The 17,359-nt window shown below is 33.6% G+C and overlaps 1 protein-coding gene across 1 annotated transcript in view; it reads right to left on the bottom strand.

Annotated features, from left to right (window-relative positions):
- Positions 1 to 17,359, bottom strand: part of LOC111062386 (alanine--tRNA ligase, cytoplasmic) — a gene marked incomplete at its 3' end in the record, with an annotated part of 38,793 nt that overhangs the window by 21,087 nt on the left and 347 nt on the right. Inside the window, 8 exon segments of the mRNA XM_039425018.1 lie at positions 494 to 618; positions 1,428 to 1,608; positions 3,845 to 3,917; positions 5,205 to 5,350; positions 6,497 to 6,641; positions 7,399 to 7,590; positions 9,287 to 9,621; positions 12,823 to 12,963. Coding sequence (XP_039280952.1) covers positions 494 to 618; positions 1,428 to 1,608; positions 3,845 to 3,917; positions 5,205 to 5,350; positions 6,497 to 6,641; positions 7,399 to 7,590; positions 9,287 to 9,621; positions 12,823 to 12,963 — 1,338 coding nt within the window.

Below are 17,359 nucleotides of genomic sequence, written 5' to 3'. Positions count from 1 at the left end.
GACCGACAGTTTAACGTGCTAACATGTGATAACACGGGAGTGAATAGAATAATGCAATGAACTCGATTAATGACTTACTTGGATATTTGTTGAATCTTTATTCGGGACATCTAAATTAAAAACAGTACAATATTGAATCAACTTCAATAATTTGAATCCTGGAGAACTCACTAAGAGTCTACATTGATATAATACCACATTACCATGTTGGATGATAATATATTCTATAATATTATATGAGTCAGATTAAAAACGTATTATTTTTAGTTTAAGAGTATATGTGTTGATTGGAATCTTAGTGTGTATTTTTTACTTATCTATTAAGCCTATTTATAAATCATAAATTGTATTCATCTATTGTGTTGTTTTCAATTTGAAAAAATATTCCATCAAGTTTCAAAACTATAATATGAAACTTTAAGACATATTTTACAAAAAAATCGATTTTATTCATTTATTAATCTAGATCAAACTTAATGAAGGTTGAACTAACCAAAGCATGCAGCCGAGCCTGCTCGTATCCCTGCATGTCAACTTGACAGCCTTTCTCTTCCATCATCAACTGTGTCAGATCCAGTGGAAACCCATAAGTATCGTACAATCGCCACGCCACATCACCTACACAATTTTATAAACATCCTTATTATAATTTCTCATCCTTTCTAACCTACTCTAGAGCATGATACGCCATAGTGGAGTAGGTCAATTTCCACATAGAAAACACTAAACATGTATAGGACACATTATGAGAGATTTTTGTAACTAACTATTGTATGTAACTGTAATGTATCTGATATTTTCTGTAATTGATGTAGTAGTTTTAGTTTTTTTGAAAATAAACATTTATTTATTCATTTTATTTTTTATTTATAATATTAATTTACAAAGAAATAACTATCAATACTTCGTGTAATATGCCTACACAAAAAGTAATAAAATATAAGGGAAAAATTAATATGTTTTGTAAAAGGAACTAAACTTTCATCCCAATGAAATTAATCAGAGAAAGTTCTATTTGCTCATAAATAGTTCTGAACTGGCAAGAAAGTATCGTAAGTCATTCAAAATTGAGACATAGCAATCACACTCTCATGTAAAGTATGAATGAAGTATGAACTAGTTCGCAAATATACATTGAGTAATAATATTCCACTTGAGGATTATAGAATCAAAATGAAACAAGAAGTTATTCTACTTTAATCAATTTACTCATCCATCTTATTCTATCTCGTACATAAACTAACTTGAGATAAATTAAAAACTACAGTGTTCCAAGCCAAAATTTCTCCTTTTACAGATTTTCAAAATTTGACTAACGTGCTGCATGGCACTAATAATAAATTTCACAATGACTTCTTGATACTGTGTTGATGCATTTGTATCAATATATTCAGTAGAAGAATCCTTCGAAACAGACGAATACTTACCGGGAAGAACCTTAGCATCACCCATCTTGGCCAATGTCTGATTCAACAAGTTTCTACCGTTACTCAGAGTTTTCAAGAATTGCTGTTCTTCTTCATTGATTATATCAATTATTCGTTGCGGATCTTTCGCTATCTGCAAAAAAAGAAAAGAACAAATTAATACGTCATCCAGACAATGCATGTTATTAAGTGTTTATGTATTGGAAAAACATGTACTGAATCACATTCACCTTTAACGTTAAAAAAGAAATGAAATGTAAGTTAATCATAAAAAAATAGAGAATGGAATGCAGAAATTTGTAAATAAAACATTAGCATAATAAATATAAATTACTAGTTGGAAATAGTTATTCATGTATTAAGAGCGTAAAACGCGACTTTATCGCTCGAGTCAAAACAGTTACCACGCGACGTGTAGCGGAGCGTGGTAATTTTGACGAGAGCGATAAAGAAGATTTCCGCTCGAATTACATACAAATTTTTTCTACAACTGCAGTAGGCTTATTGGATTCCAATATTATAAACAGTTTTTTTTTAATAATTTATCCAATAATTTTGATAAATCAATGTAATAATAATAAAATGATATAATTTAATTATTCTATCTAATCATAATAATTTATTTTATAATGATTTATTATTAGAATAAGATAAAACAATCAGTATCATCTGCAAAAAAAATTTGTAGGACCGTGATTTGAACCTGGCACCTTCAGCGTGAGACGCTCTATGAGCGTGACTTTGACACTATGACTGTTGGAAATGGGGCAAAAAAAGTAGGCACATGAACTTATTGGAATTGCATTTTTCTAAAATGTAGCCTACTGCACATGCACTGGGGTTAGCGAGCGTAAAGAGAACAGCTGGCGAGCATTAAGTAGATTATCGCTCGCTCCTCACAAAACTGTTTTACGATGAGTTTTCAGTTCGTAAAGAAGAACTTTACGAGCGGTTGTAGAAAATAGTTATTTGTATATCTAGAGTGAAATGTACTGTTTTTTCTCCCTGAAGGAAAAATTTGAAGCCCAAGACGAAGCCAAGGGCAACAATTTTCCTAAGGGAGAAAATACTTTTTCACTCGTGATATACACATTTTCCTTCCACCTACATTTTTATAAAAACTGCAAATAAAATCATTTTTAAAACCTTACGTGACCAAACAATGTGTTAGAACATTACTAAAAAGTAAACAGCTGGGCTGGCTTGTAATTACAGTTCTCCGCCGACAGCGCTATGCGCTATTTGTCGGCAAAAGTTGTAACAACAATGGCTGCCACAACTACAACTATGATGAAGTTTCAAATTTGATTAGTTAATGAGGAATATTATTTGTTGGCTCGTATTTTGAATAGCATGGAATGAACAATTTTTTAATACATTTTTTTGGTATAGTGATAATAAAGTTTGTAATAATTTTAGCATACAAACATAAAAATTTCATATAGTGATCAAATGTCTGGTTGAGGTATTTAATTTAGTTGGTTCAATTGGTTTGGAATTGGACTTACTCAGTTCTGTATCTTATTCTATAAATGTATTGAAAGACACATGCAGTCTGAGTGTCTTATTGGACGTGTACAGAGGATGTTTTGAGAGCTTAGTCAAATATGGGATAGTATTTTGGGGTGCTTCGTCTCAATCACACAGAGTTTTTAAAGCTCAGAAAAATATAATCAGACGAGTTTTCAATTTGAGATGGAGACACACATGTAGGGACATTTTCAAAAACAAAAAATTCTCACTGTTCCCTCAATTTATATTTATGCGACTCTCATGTTAGCTTTCAAAAACCTAAATAGCTTGCACAAAAGGAATGAAACTGTAAGAGAAACTAGAACTCAAAATTTATTATTTTACCCAATGCACGCACATAACATCTAAATTTGAAAAGGGAGCACTATACAGAGCAATTAAGTTTTTCAACCATCTCCCAAACGAAATCAGAATCATAGATTCAAAATTAAAATTCAAGGAAAAAGTTTTGACCTGTTTGACACATGAAGCATTTTATTGAGTCCGAGAGTTTCTGGATGACCATTGACCATTGACAGCTTCTCTTCCTGAGATCCAACCCATTAATACAAGGTAGTTGATTCAATGTTAGTTGTATTCAAGGAGAAGCCCTACCTAAGTTCTTAATAATTAACTTATTCAAGGCCTCCAGTGTGTGTTTTTAGTTTTAGTTCTAGAATTTTTACTTTTATTTGTGATAATTCATTTATGGAATGTAATTGAATATATTGATTCTAATTTGTATATTGACAAAGCAGAAATTCTCTACATACTGTGAATGTTATGTAAGGATATGAAATTGCTAATAAAGAATTTGATTTGACTACTCTATATGCTTCCTCATCTGAGCTTTGACCTTCTAACCTATTTAAAATGTAAGTTTTTAAAGTACAGATGCTTCCCATGAAACCAGGCTGGGCATTAAGTTTTTCTGTAGCATAGCGGACAGCTCTTCTCAGAATTCTTCTTAGGACATATCTGAAAATTGAATTGAATTGATTTATTGCCGCGGAATGAATATTTAGTATAATGAAGACAAATTACACGAGAACGGATCAACTATGAAAAAATATAATGTAGTTTGAAAGAAATAAGAAAAGGAAATAAACTATTGAGCATTGGTTGTAAGAAATGTGAAAGGCGACCCTTCATTTTATTGAGAACAACATGAACAGAAATTATTATTTTCCAAAATTTGAATTGGAAGCTAATCTTCATTTATTGACACTAATTAATTACAAATCAACAGGCATTTGCCAAAACTGTTTCTATCAATTTAACTTTCCAACATCACAAATAATATCCAGTTATCCAGTACTTGTGACTTTCTACTGAGACTGAATTTATTGTGATAAAAACGACAAAGAAAATCATGTACATAGAGACAATAGTTTCATCCTCTACTAGACCTGACCATTGGTGGCGGGTACTGATACTTAATTCTAGAGATCCTTGGTTCAAACACGCTTATCACCAAACGTTTTTGACAAGGTCACTCTCGTCTTATCGGATAGGCACGTTTAACTGTCGGTCTCGGCTGAAATATGACAGTCGTAAGGCCCATTGACAGCTGAAATGATATACTCAGACGAGGTGGAACTTACGTCAGGGCCTACCCACCAATAAAAGCCATACAAATATTATAATTATTATATTAAATTCTGTTTTTTTTTTTTTTAATTCGAGTCACTTAGTTGAACTATTATTTTTGCTTATAGTTTTCAATTTTTTATTTTTTTAGTAACTAGATTTCATATTGTATCTAGTGTCAATAAAGTAAAGTATACTTTTCTTATCGATTGTCAGAAGACTCCTCCACACACAGACTTATCGTCCAAGCATGGAGTTATTCATTTACTTTTTACTTGTTGTTCATATTAATGTTACAATCTAATATATTGCGTTCACTTTGTTTGTAATGTATAAAGTTTTTGAATAAATTGAATTGAATTGTTGTCCCTGTGAGAAAGAGCGCTGCTATTGGCACTGTGTGATGGCTTGTTGCCACTATTAGCAGCTATAAATAATGGGACATTGAGGCCCATTTACGGCTAAAACGTAAGATATCACCAATGAAATCCATATGACTATTATTATTAGTGGATGTCACTATTGTACCTGTGTAGCGAGGTCTATTATTTAGAGGAATATTATTATTAGTGGACGCCATTATTGTACCTGTGTAGCGAGGGCTCAACTAAGACCTGCTCACAATGATCCAATTGATTAACAGATTTAGTTTTTCAAATAAAACGTTAAGCTTACCCTCGTCCAGTGTTGTCGGGTATGCCACCGTCAGCCAGTGCAATGGTGAGTGTGCGAGCGTGGTCGGCCAACACTCGATAGGCCATGTCCATGCCATCCACGTCTTCGGCGCCCACTTTGCCACTGTACTCACGTGCTCCTGTGCCCTAAAACAACCAAAACAAACATTCGAATCTTTGGTGCATACGAATCGCCGGAACATTATCCATTCTTAATCAATTTTCAAGTCCTGGTTGCACAAAGATCTGTTAAATTTTAATGGTGATTGAATTCCATGGATAATAATATCGAGTAGCCTGGCTGATTCAGATCTGGCGTCAAAGCTTGATTCAGGTCACACCTGATCAATTTCAGGGCCTCTGACATGACCTAAGAACTGTTTTTGGGCAGCCGGTACCATGAAAATCAATCAGAGGAGTAAGCTATTCTTTTCAATGAAACCTTCTCTGATTAGTTCTCGTATCATTTAATCCCTGTTGAAATTCAACAGATATTTGTGCAACCGTGCGTGCAACATTAGCGTGTTTACAAATTTGAAGCCATCTCATGATATTAAGCGATAATAATTCGTACTAGAACTATTTGGTGCCTTTCATTCTATTAAGCCCCGCACACACACATTGATTTTTGTGCGTACGGTATTTTTCTATCCTTATGAATTCTATCAGATTAAATAAAACTTGACAAACATCATCTGTTTAATCTAGTAAAATGTATAGGGACGGCAAAAAACGTACGAACAAGAATAGATGTGTTTGTAGCTAGCCTTACGAGTACAAACATTTCTCGTATAAGTTTCAGGAGTCAGTTATGGAATGAGGATATAACTCCTCAAGCAGTTCTGTTTTTGATATAGGTTCCGTTCCGGAGGGGGTCGATAATACTCAGAAGGGGGGGTTAACCCCGGGAAAACTTTTTAAATTTGACTCAAGTAACTATTTTCAAGCTATTTGGTGACAGGAAAAAAATCAGGAGAATATTACATAATATTTTGTTCTTTTTTCATTCTTTGTAGTAAGAGATACCGGTACGGCGTACAAAAACAACACATCATATTTCATAGTAGAAGTCCTTTAAATTATTTAATTTTACTGCCTGTATGGATACAGTATCCCTATATATTTATCACATGATGAATGGTCTCATGGGCATGGTATAAAAAGGGAATTATCGTCATTATTCTCAAAATATTACTAAATTACAACGTTTTAGTTGAGATCTACATTGAATAGGATTCACCAGTATAAAAATGAAATATAGTAATTTAGTGGAAGATATTAGTTGACTTAGACCTGTTGAATAGCAGCGAAGAGAGGCAGAAACAGGTCGGTGTCATAGTTGGAGCGTTTGCCCTGGATGACAGACACGAGGCGTTCAAGTCCAAGGCCGCAGTCTATATGCTTCTTCGGCAGCAGCTTCAGGCTGGAATCCGCTTCTCTATTGAAAATAAATAACATATGATAGAAATGTGTGTAGCTATGAATGTACAGTAGAGCATCGGCTGTTCGGACTAATTGGTCCGGACACTGTCATGTGTCCGGATAACTGATAATCCGGATTTCACCCTAGCTCTCAAGTGTAGTCCTAATTGAAAATTTGAATTCTGACCTACATTACTAGTTTATCTTTCATTCACGTAGTTGACACTATGTTGTGTAATTCAATAAGGTACACAGTAACGCATAATTTTGTTGGAACTTTATTCCAATATAAACTTACAAACTATTAATTATGAATTTAGATGAATTAATCCATATAATTTAGGTATTCCATGACAGCTATCAGGCTACTCATGTACTCCAAAACAATAACTGATATGTGTTTTCTCAGTTAAGTCTAGAACTTTAATTTAAATCCAACCCTGGTCGAGGGTTTAAAATCACGCTGTTATAAGTTCTGGACTTGACGATTTTTTTATCCTTTGACTCGGAAAGAGATAAGAATCTAATTCAAGTCCTAGACTTATAAGTCCTTTACTCAGAAAGCAAAATTATAAACTTCAGAATTTAATGTGATCTCTAAACTCCAGGGTCTTGTTAAGTCCACGACTACGTTAACGCCCTGACTCGGAAAGCCAATTTTCTGACTTTGAAGCCGGTTAAAGTCTAGAACTTGACTAAACCCCGAGCTCGGAAACCGGTCCTTAGTTTGTATTTTTTAATGCTATGCCCCTGAAAACAGTGATAGCGCCCACCTGTTGAACTGTATGAAGACGAGGTTCCATATTTCGAGGACGTCGGGGTCGTCCTGGTTGACGAGAGAGGCAGCGTTGCGGCCGCCCACGCGGTCGTAGTGGATCTCCGAGCAGGGGCCACACGGCCCCGTCTCACCCATCTCCCAGAAGTTGTCCTTCATGTTGCCCGGCAGGATGTGCGATTCGGCAACACTGCAACGACACAATCATTAGCGATAATACTGTATTAAGTATGCAATACTGTGATCAAATGGGCCATTGAATTTACAGGTTTAAAAAGTGTCCAGGAAACCGGGCCAAAATTACTTCAAAATAATCAAAATAGTCCTAAGAATCGAAGCACTAAAGAGGAATATCAACAGAAAGAGAATGCTATTCATCAACAGAGTTTTACAGTAGGAAAATTGAGTAAATGGCATGGTTCAAGAAGTCTCTAGATTATTCTTTGAATAGGTAAGGATTCATTTAGGATAATCTTCATCTCAAATAGAATACTAATCATGAATCTTCCAAATAATATGGAAGAATATTTGTGTTTTCTGCTTCGTTTTGTTTGTATCATATAAGAATCAATGAATTGAATTGGAATTTCAAATACTGATATCCAGTAAATAATGATAAATGTAATTGAATGTAATACTATATCAGCTTTGTTTTGTTTGTCATATGAGAATCAATAAATTGAATTGAAATTTCAAATACTGATAATTAGTTTATTGGGATGATGTTATTGGATTGAATTCAACTGAAATTTCAAATATGATATGATGATGTTATTGAATCTATTTTGAAAATTATACTGTATCAGGTTCGTTTTGTTTGTATTATCAATGAATCAAAGAATTGAATTGAAATTTCAAATACTGATATCTAGTATAGTACGATGATCTCACTGAATGTATTTTGTATGAGATACTTTATTAGCTTCGTTTTGTTTGTATCATAAGAGAACCAAGGAATTGGAATGAAATTTAAAATACTGATATCCAGTACAGTACGATGATGTTATTACATGTATTTTGAATGTGATACTATATCAGATTCGTTTTGTTTGTATCATATGAGAATCAATGAATTAAATTGAAAATTCAAGTACTGCTATCCAGTACAGTATGATGATGTCAGATTATTCATCCATCTTCAATGATGTACTTCAATCTAATCTTCACTTAAGATTGCTCAAGTATAAGCCATTTACTCATTAAAAGAGTTTGATAGATTTCATTAAAATTCCCAAGAATGGATTCAAATTATAACTGTAATTATGAATGTGTTATAACTGGGGACATATAACAGAAGAAGAAAAGGTCGACCAAGAAATAGATGGACGGATGATGTGGAACGCGATCTAAGGACGCTTGGAGTTCGTAACTGGAGGAGGATCGAGACAGTTGGAGAGGCTTTGTGAGGGAGGCCAAGAGTTGTAAAGACCTGTAGAGCTGAGGAGTAAGTAAGTATAACTGAAGACAACTATAAATTATTGATAAATCTATTTATTTACTTTTGAATTTATTCATTCGATTTTGACTGATGTTTTTCTAGTTATTAACGTTTTTCAAGTACATCTAAAACTGAGTATATCTGGAAAACTAAGGTCAATATGAGAAAATTTTACTAGTGATTCAAGTTGCAAATTTTATGTAGAATCTATGGTCTTCGGCTGTTACACCCAATGATACAATGTAAATACAATGATAAATATGAACAAAAAATACATACACCAAAAATGGTAAGCTTGTGTCCTGATGAATTTGATGGTTTATAATTTAGAAAAGTAATCTAATAATGTGATATAAATCATTTCAAATGAATGAACAGTTAGAATAATAAAAAAGAATAGGCCAACAGATAAATGGATGAATTATTAACTGGTCAAACTATTTCTCACCCCAATTCGAGCCAAATTTGCTTGGCCTCCAGATCAGGTTGGAGGCCGGCCTTTTCGCTGCCCCCGAAGTAGGTGACATAGAGTCGATCGGCGGGCAGTTTGTAGACTGCGGTGAGCAACTCCCAGGCCCACGTGCAGATCTCGCGCTTGAAGTAGTCGCCGAACGACCAGTTGCCCAGCATCTCAAAGAACGTGTGGTGATAGACATCCTTGCCGACATCGTCAAGGTCGTTGTGTTTGCCGCCTGCGCGGATGCACTTCTGTGTGTTCGCCGCGCGCACCATCTTGCCCATCTCGCTGCTCGGGTCCACTGTGCCCAGGAATATCGGCTTGAACTGGAACCAATTAATGAACTGAGTGAATACATGCATCAAGTATTGAACCAAGTGAATACATACATTGACTACTTCATAAATTAATTTCTCACTCATTTAAAAGATAGTGATAATATACTAAATTTATTAAAGTAAAGATGAAGTAAAATACAGTGAGATCCACCAAGGAGTGAGAGCTATTCATAGTGGGTGAGATTGAAAGCAGAAGACTATGATTGTAGTCCAGTCAATATAGACATAAAAAGGGGGTGTGCTTGCAATTTATATTGTAGTTCTGATTTCTTAGTGTATTATTTGGGTACATAAGAGAAGTCCAGAACCAATTTCTTCATGCAAAATTTCCTTGTGCTAGATACAGGATGGCCCAAAAAACTCGTATTTTCCAGTTTTCAGCTATTTCTGCCAAATCTCGTAATCGGACAGAAACATTTGCCAAACTGGTAGAAGTTTCAAAAGTAGAATTAAAGAACACATCAGAGATTGGAATAAACAAAATGGGGAATCTAACTTTGCAGAACATTTGATAACAAATAATCAAAAGTTCACAGATAAGGAGAATGTTGAGTTTTTGCATGTTAATAACAAAGGCAGATCTTTGAATATTCTAGAGGCTTTAGAAATAACAAGAGTAATTAAGGAAAATTCCCAGTATAGTTTAAATGACCAGATTCATTTCAACCAATACAACACTACGAATTTAGTTTTATCTTAAAATTGTAAGCATACATTATTCAATAGTTTTTCCATTTAATATTTCTGTTTTATTATCTTTCACACTTGTTTTCTTGGTTCTTATTTTGTACTGAAAGTAAATTTTGTTATCATGGCGATTCTGTTGCTTAAGCCGCCATTTTGTCACACCGTTGAGTAGGAGGAGACTGTCTAGCTGGGTCAATGACAGGCGTTCATGCCCTTGACCAATAGCAGTACTCGCCTACTAGTATAAATTCTGCTGCTCTTGTATTTAGTTTTAGTTCATCAGAGATTGACAATGGTGTAATAACCGAAACCGGTCTTTCAAAGTATCAATAAATCTGTGTTTTTTTGAGAATTTCTTAGTCTCTTTCAGTACATATCCCTTTATGTTTTGGTAGAGAGTTAGTGGGGAGGATATTTTTAATATTCTTCCCAAAGAATGGACATTGATATGTCCAAAGCTCCGCCAATTTATGTAGATGCATAACAATATGATTATTATCTATAGTTATTATATTACAAATTGCTTTTTCATATCATATACAGTTCAATAGTTATTTTCTTAGTCTATATTATGTAAATTCATCTATAATTTTGCTGTATTGTAAGCTATTGTATATAAGTGTATAAGCCAGTATATATTGTAATCTACATAAATAAAGTACTCAATCAATCAATCAATCAATCAATCAGTCAGCATTTTTGTGATCTACAATCTGAGATCAGGCAGAGCGCTCTATCTCATACAGATTTCCAGGTACACCTGACAACAATGCTCCTTGTATTGTGAAAAACACCTAATTATCAGCTTCAACCATCATCACCAACTACATTGTCCTCAAATTGATATTTCGAACAATGACATAAGTTCATGAGATTATGTTCTATGAGAATCACCCGTTAGATGCACTTCAGTTGTACCTGGATATCTATATGAGATGGAGCGATCTACCTGATCTCAGATAGTAGATCACAAAAATACGTTCAGATGGATTTTGAATTATACATCGTAAGATATTGTTGATCAAAAACTAAAATTCATCAAAATTTTTTTTTTCTTCAAATTTCACTCATGTTTGTAATCATTGGATATAGAGAGTTCCGAATGATCTCATTCTATTCAGAATTTTATAATCTAAAAAAAGGCAAGAGCAAATGTTTCTGTCCGATTACGAAATTTAGTAGAAATGGCTGAAAACTGGAAAATGAGCCGAAAATACGAGGTTTTTGGGCCACTGTTTTTATCTAGCACAAGTAAATTTTGCATGAAGAAATTGGTTTTGGACTTCTCTTATGTACCCAAATAATATGTACCCAATCAGAACTACAATATAAATTTCATGCACCAATGTATATAGTGACTGGACTAATGGTGGACGGGGCAAGTTTTGAAGAAAGAAGGGGACTCATTAACAAGCAATGTGCTTAGGAACAATCCTACAGGAAGGAGACCAGCTGGAAGGTCCAAAACAAGATGGTGGGACCAGGCCCAGAAAGATGGGGCTAAATCGGGATGACGCTGGTGACAGGAATCGTTAGAGGCTGTGCAGTTCACTATTTTTATTATACATAATAGAATATTACATTATTATATAATGTAATTTTTTATAAACTGTTTCTTTTGAAGATAATAAAATTGTATTTGATTTCAATCAGTAGTACCCTTTTATTTTCTTTGGCGACACAACCGGTTTCGAGTATTCATCCCATTAAAAATTGTCCAAATGCATTATTGAAGTGAGCAAATATCAACGTTTTTAGCAACTGGCTTACTTCCTATTTATAATATAACCATCAACTATCCCTATAGAAATAAATGAGAAACAGTTCACTATATTAATGGTGGAAGGCCATAGCCAAAGCCAGTCAACAGCCAAAACTATGACTATTGACTCGAGAAATATATTATTTTTCGCTGTTGGTCTTTAAAAGTCTACCAATTTTGAAATTGAAATTTACTATTTATTCCAACAAGTTATGTGGCAACAATATTCAACAAGTGTTTGTTTGGAATAGAAATCGGTACCGCGAAAATGCATCACAATGTGAATATTCTCATGAAAAAAATATATCTTCATTTAAATTCATTTAATTACATGTAGATTTAATAATGTGATGATTTTTCATGAACAACACTTATGAAAAGAATTGAACATAGATGATGTTGATAATACATTATAAATAGGCCTAATTGTTTTCTTATCAATACATGAAATTTTATTTTTATTATAACTTGAAAAAGTTTTTTTTTCACATTCGTGCCATCTAATCTTATTGAACGAGCATTAGCGAGTTATTACTTTTAACTCGAGGCCAAAGTAGTTGTCCGTCAGTGTGTATGTTCGACAATAACTTTTGAAAGATTCGAACATTCAGCTTCAATTTTTCTCCAATCATATTTACAGGTTCTCCAACCCAGGGGGTCACTAGTTAATTTATTTTTGACATTCGTGAAATGTGGCTCCAGCACCGTTGAAACGGGTTAAAATAATGATGAATAATGACCTGATTCATGCCGGCGTTGGCGAATAACAGTGTTGGGTCATCATGTGGAATGACTGATGAAGAGTGCACGTAAGTGTGAGCCTTCGTCTTCGTGAAAAAGTCAAGAAAACTCTGACGTACTTCCTGTGCTGTCATCGCCATCTGAAAATAATTATGATTAAAATTAAAAAATACAATGAAATATCTGAACATGATAAAGGAAAGAATTGGCTTAAATACAGGTACCCTACGGGATAGGAAATTCACGAATGACGCATCATCACATGAACTACTGAACTGATTAACTTGGAATTTTGCATGTAGATTCCTATAATCTAATCAATTTTTTATGATTTTCGAGGATGGTTATAGGCCTATTTTAAATTCGACTGGGTTACCTGCTAATATTTCATAAATCTAAGAATGTATACACATTTTAAATCGTTATATTTCATGAAAAAAAAAAACACTTCAAGATATTGTTTATATTATATTAATTAGCATAAGTTGTTATCTAGCTATTTATATCTTGCAATATTGCTCATTTTTACACTTTTCTGAGATAATTAGTTAAATACATAATAAACATAAAAGGTTCAAGGGTTCTCTGCTGTTTTTTCTACCTATTATTTTAATGATAATGTAATCAATTTTACATCTATAAGAATAAAGATACATGTAATGAATAAAGAAAACAAACTGAGAACAAAAATTACTCATTTAGATAATACATGAATATTCTTATGAAATGTACCGTTGGACAATCTGATTTACTGTGTTTCATCATTTTTTAAGTTATTAATTATTTTAAACTTAATATTATGTACTTGACTCAAAGTTTGATCCAGTTACAAGAAACTATTTCCAATTAAATGATAATTGGGCCTAACATGATGCTGTAATAAGAATGATTAAAAATGAAAGATGGGCTGCGATAGATTCAAATTTAGCTGAAGTGGACTGTAGCACACAAAAGTAAGATCTTAAAAAATGTGCATAATATCATTCATGCAATAATAATAAATTGTAATGCAATAATCATCTCGGAATCGGCCCTGTTGTTAAATAAGTCAAAGGTCAACATCGTGCAATTTGTCATAAAATTGATTAAAACACGATTTTGGGACAAGGGTTAATGTATCAAACACATAGATCTTTGAAAATATAAACTACGAGATTTCCTAGTCAAATGTGACTATTATTCATTATATTTAATTTTTTTCCAAGCAAAAATATACAGCTCATTACAAGATACGTATTAGTTAAAGGGAGTAAAGCATGTCAGCATCAAGCATTGTATATAGCACAATGAAACTTAATTACTAGTTTGGAAGAAACTTTTTAAAGTGATGGATTAAAAGAATTCCCATATTGCTAATTTCTTAGTATAAGCCACTGTTTGAGTAAAATCTGAGGATAAAATAAATATTTATGCTAAAATAAGGTAGTCTACCACAATAACAAAATACGGTTCAAAATTAAAATTCAAAAATTAAAAAAGCGTTTTTGGGTATTGGTGTGTGTGTGTGTGTTGTGTGTGTGTGTGTGTGTGTGTGTGTGTGTGTGTGTGTGTGTGTGTGTGTGTGTGTGTGTGTGTGTGTGTATGAGTGTATGTGTGTCTGTGTACACGATATCTCTTCTACCAATTAACGGAATGACTTGAAATTTGGAGCTTAAGGTCCTTCTCCTATAAGGATCCGACACGAACAATTTCGATCAAATGCAATTCAAGATGGCGGCTAAAATGGCAAAAATGTTGTTAAAAACAGGGGTTTTCGCGATTTTCTCGAAAACGGCTCCAACGATTTTGATCAAATTTATACCTAAAATAGTCATTGATAAGCTGTATCAACTGCCACAAGTCCCATATCTGTAAAAATTTCAGGAGTTCCGCCCCATCTATGCAAAGTTTGATTTCAGATTCACAATTATCAGGCTTCAGATACAATTTAAACAAAAATAAAATAATGTGATTATTTCAATTATGAGTGGAAAAGATTGAACATGAAAATCTCTACAAATAATATCCAGTAACATTTTCACCTAAAATTTAAAATGAGCTCGAAATTCGAGAAAATGTGATTATCCAATTGCAAACTGTTGGCGACTGTTGATTCTATTAAATGATTCACTATGAAGAGATAGCAGACCTCGTATGCATCCAGCGTTATTGTCCTGTCACCAGTTGGCTCAGATCTTTGTTTATAAGTAGACTTGAGAAGCGCGTAAACACTAGCGTCAGGTGATCAATTTTCATAACGGTAAGGAAAGTTGTGTGAGTGCGCCACACCAGTTTTTTACTTTCCTTGCCCTACTACCATAGGTAAGGAAAGTATTGCTTTCCAAAAAAAATTAAGGTACCCCAATTTCAAGTTTTCTATACGTTTCAAGGTCCCCTGAGTCCAAAAACATGATTTTTGGGTATTGGTCTGTGTGTGTGTATGTGTGTGTGTGTGTGTGTGTGTATGTCTGTGTGTGTGTATGTGTGTATGTCTGTGAACACGATAACTCCATTCCTAATTAACCGATTGACTTGAAATTTTAAACTTAAGGTCCTTATACCATGAGGTCCCGACAATAAGAAATTCAATACAAGATGGCGGAAAAAATGGCGGATAATTACTAAAAAACCATGTTTTTCACGTTTTTCTCGAAAATGGCTCTAACGATTTTCTTCAAATTTATGCCATGGATAGCTATTTATAAGTCCTATCAACTGGCATGAGTCTCATTTCAGGGAAAATTTCAGGAGCTCCGTAATATTCTTGAGAAAAATGGCGGATAATGACTAAAAAACCACGGTTTTCTCGAAAATGGCTCTAACGATTTTCTTCAAATTTATGCCATGGATAGCTAATCATAAGCCCTATCAACTGGCATGAGTCTCATTCCTGGGGAAATTTCAGGAGCTCCGTAATATTCTTGAGAAAAATGGCGGATAATGACTAAAAAGCCATGTTTTTCACGGTTTTCTCGAAAACGGCTCTAACGATTTTCTTCAAATTTATACCATGGATAGCTATTTATAAGCCCTATTAACTGACATGAGTCTCATTTCAGAGAAAATTGCAGGAGCTCCGTAATATTCTTGAGAAAAATGACAGTTACTGAAAATCCATGTTTTTCACGATTTTCTCAAAAACGGCTTTAACGATTTTTTTCAAATCCATCCCCTGTATAGTTATTTATTAGCTCTATCAACTGACATGAGTCTTTTTCCTGGGGTAATAATGGGGTCCACCCAATCCTTGAGAAATGGACTTTGTAAACTCCTTCTCGTGCATGAGGTAGGTAGGAACTCGGTTTTTACTTTTTCTTCTTCCATATACCGTGGGTAGGTAGAGCAGTTTATAAAAAGAACACAGTCATAGTCAAGATATTTCATCTGTAGAACAGCTGTTTTGACGAATTTCAAAAAAATCATCGAATTTCACAATTTACATAAAGGAAAAAGTACTCTGAAAACAATTATTGTATATACACATATACAGTAGTCTGATCGTAGTTGCAAATATGTTGCCGTCAATCGTCATTATGTTATTCCCCTAAATTATTCTTGTTTGATAATGACGCTTAGGTTTATTTAGCGAACTATATTAGAAATTTTAAGGTAGGGTTATAAAAAAGGCACTTTGTTCCGTGGATGTTTTTTTTACAAGAGAATTATTTGATCAAAATAAGGGGAAAGGTTTTTAAGCGAAAATAGATGTAAAATTTTAAATAGTTCAATGAGCAAGGAAAGTTGTGTGAGTGTACCATACCAGATTTTTTATTTTCGTGTTTGGAATGTGAGAACCTAAATACAGTTGGAATCTTGGATATGGGTCATCCATCTCAGAGTTGATGGCGGGGAGTTTTGGGGGTTAATTCTTCAGGGTGTTGTTTATCAGGTGACATGCTTGGTTTATTGGAATATCGAATTTAGGTGATTTCGGTATACTAATTGAAATACACAAAAATTTACAAAATTTTTACTAAAGAATTAAGATGTTATCTCAGAAATACTAAACTTGTAATCTCCTCTTCACTCAATGGAAAAAGTGATAGGAAACTAGCCTAAATAGATTTTCTTGCCGCCCTTTTTTTAATAACTTTTCCTCCACTCCACAAATACGTACTGGGGGTCATTAAGTTGAATAAGTTTAGAGTAGAAGTTGGGTACCGAGCTTATGTTTTGATATCTTAATGATTAAGATATAATAAATAAAGATATAAATAACATAAGAGCATGCTTAAACATCTTATTACCTATTTAATTCTACTGTTTTTTATAATTCAAATAACAAATCAATAAAATTCAAAGCAAGCAGCCGCATGCTGTTTATATCTATTCACTACGAAAAGGTGCTTACTAGCCGAAACTCATTGTAAGTTTGTGTTATTTTTAAAATCACTTTTATCAATATTACTTGTCATGTTGTCATAATAGTGATACATACAACTATATATCAATAGAATGATGTACCGTACATGAATGGAATATAAGAAACTACTGCCGGTTAGTAAATAAAACAAGGTTATGATTCCAATCAATAGCGTATCAAACCTCTTCCATATG

This window comes from Nilaparvata lugens, chromosome 3 (assembly GCF_014356525.2).
Source record: "Nilaparvata lugens isolate BPH chromosome 3, ASM1435652v1, whole genome shotgun sequence".
NCBI classification, from domain to species: domain Eukaryota; kingdom Metazoa; phylum Arthropoda; class Insecta; order Hemiptera; family Delphacidae; genus Nilaparvata; species Nilaparvata lugens.
Note: the sequence above shows the minus strand (reverse complement) of the source record. Positions and strands in the feature narration are given on the sequence as shown.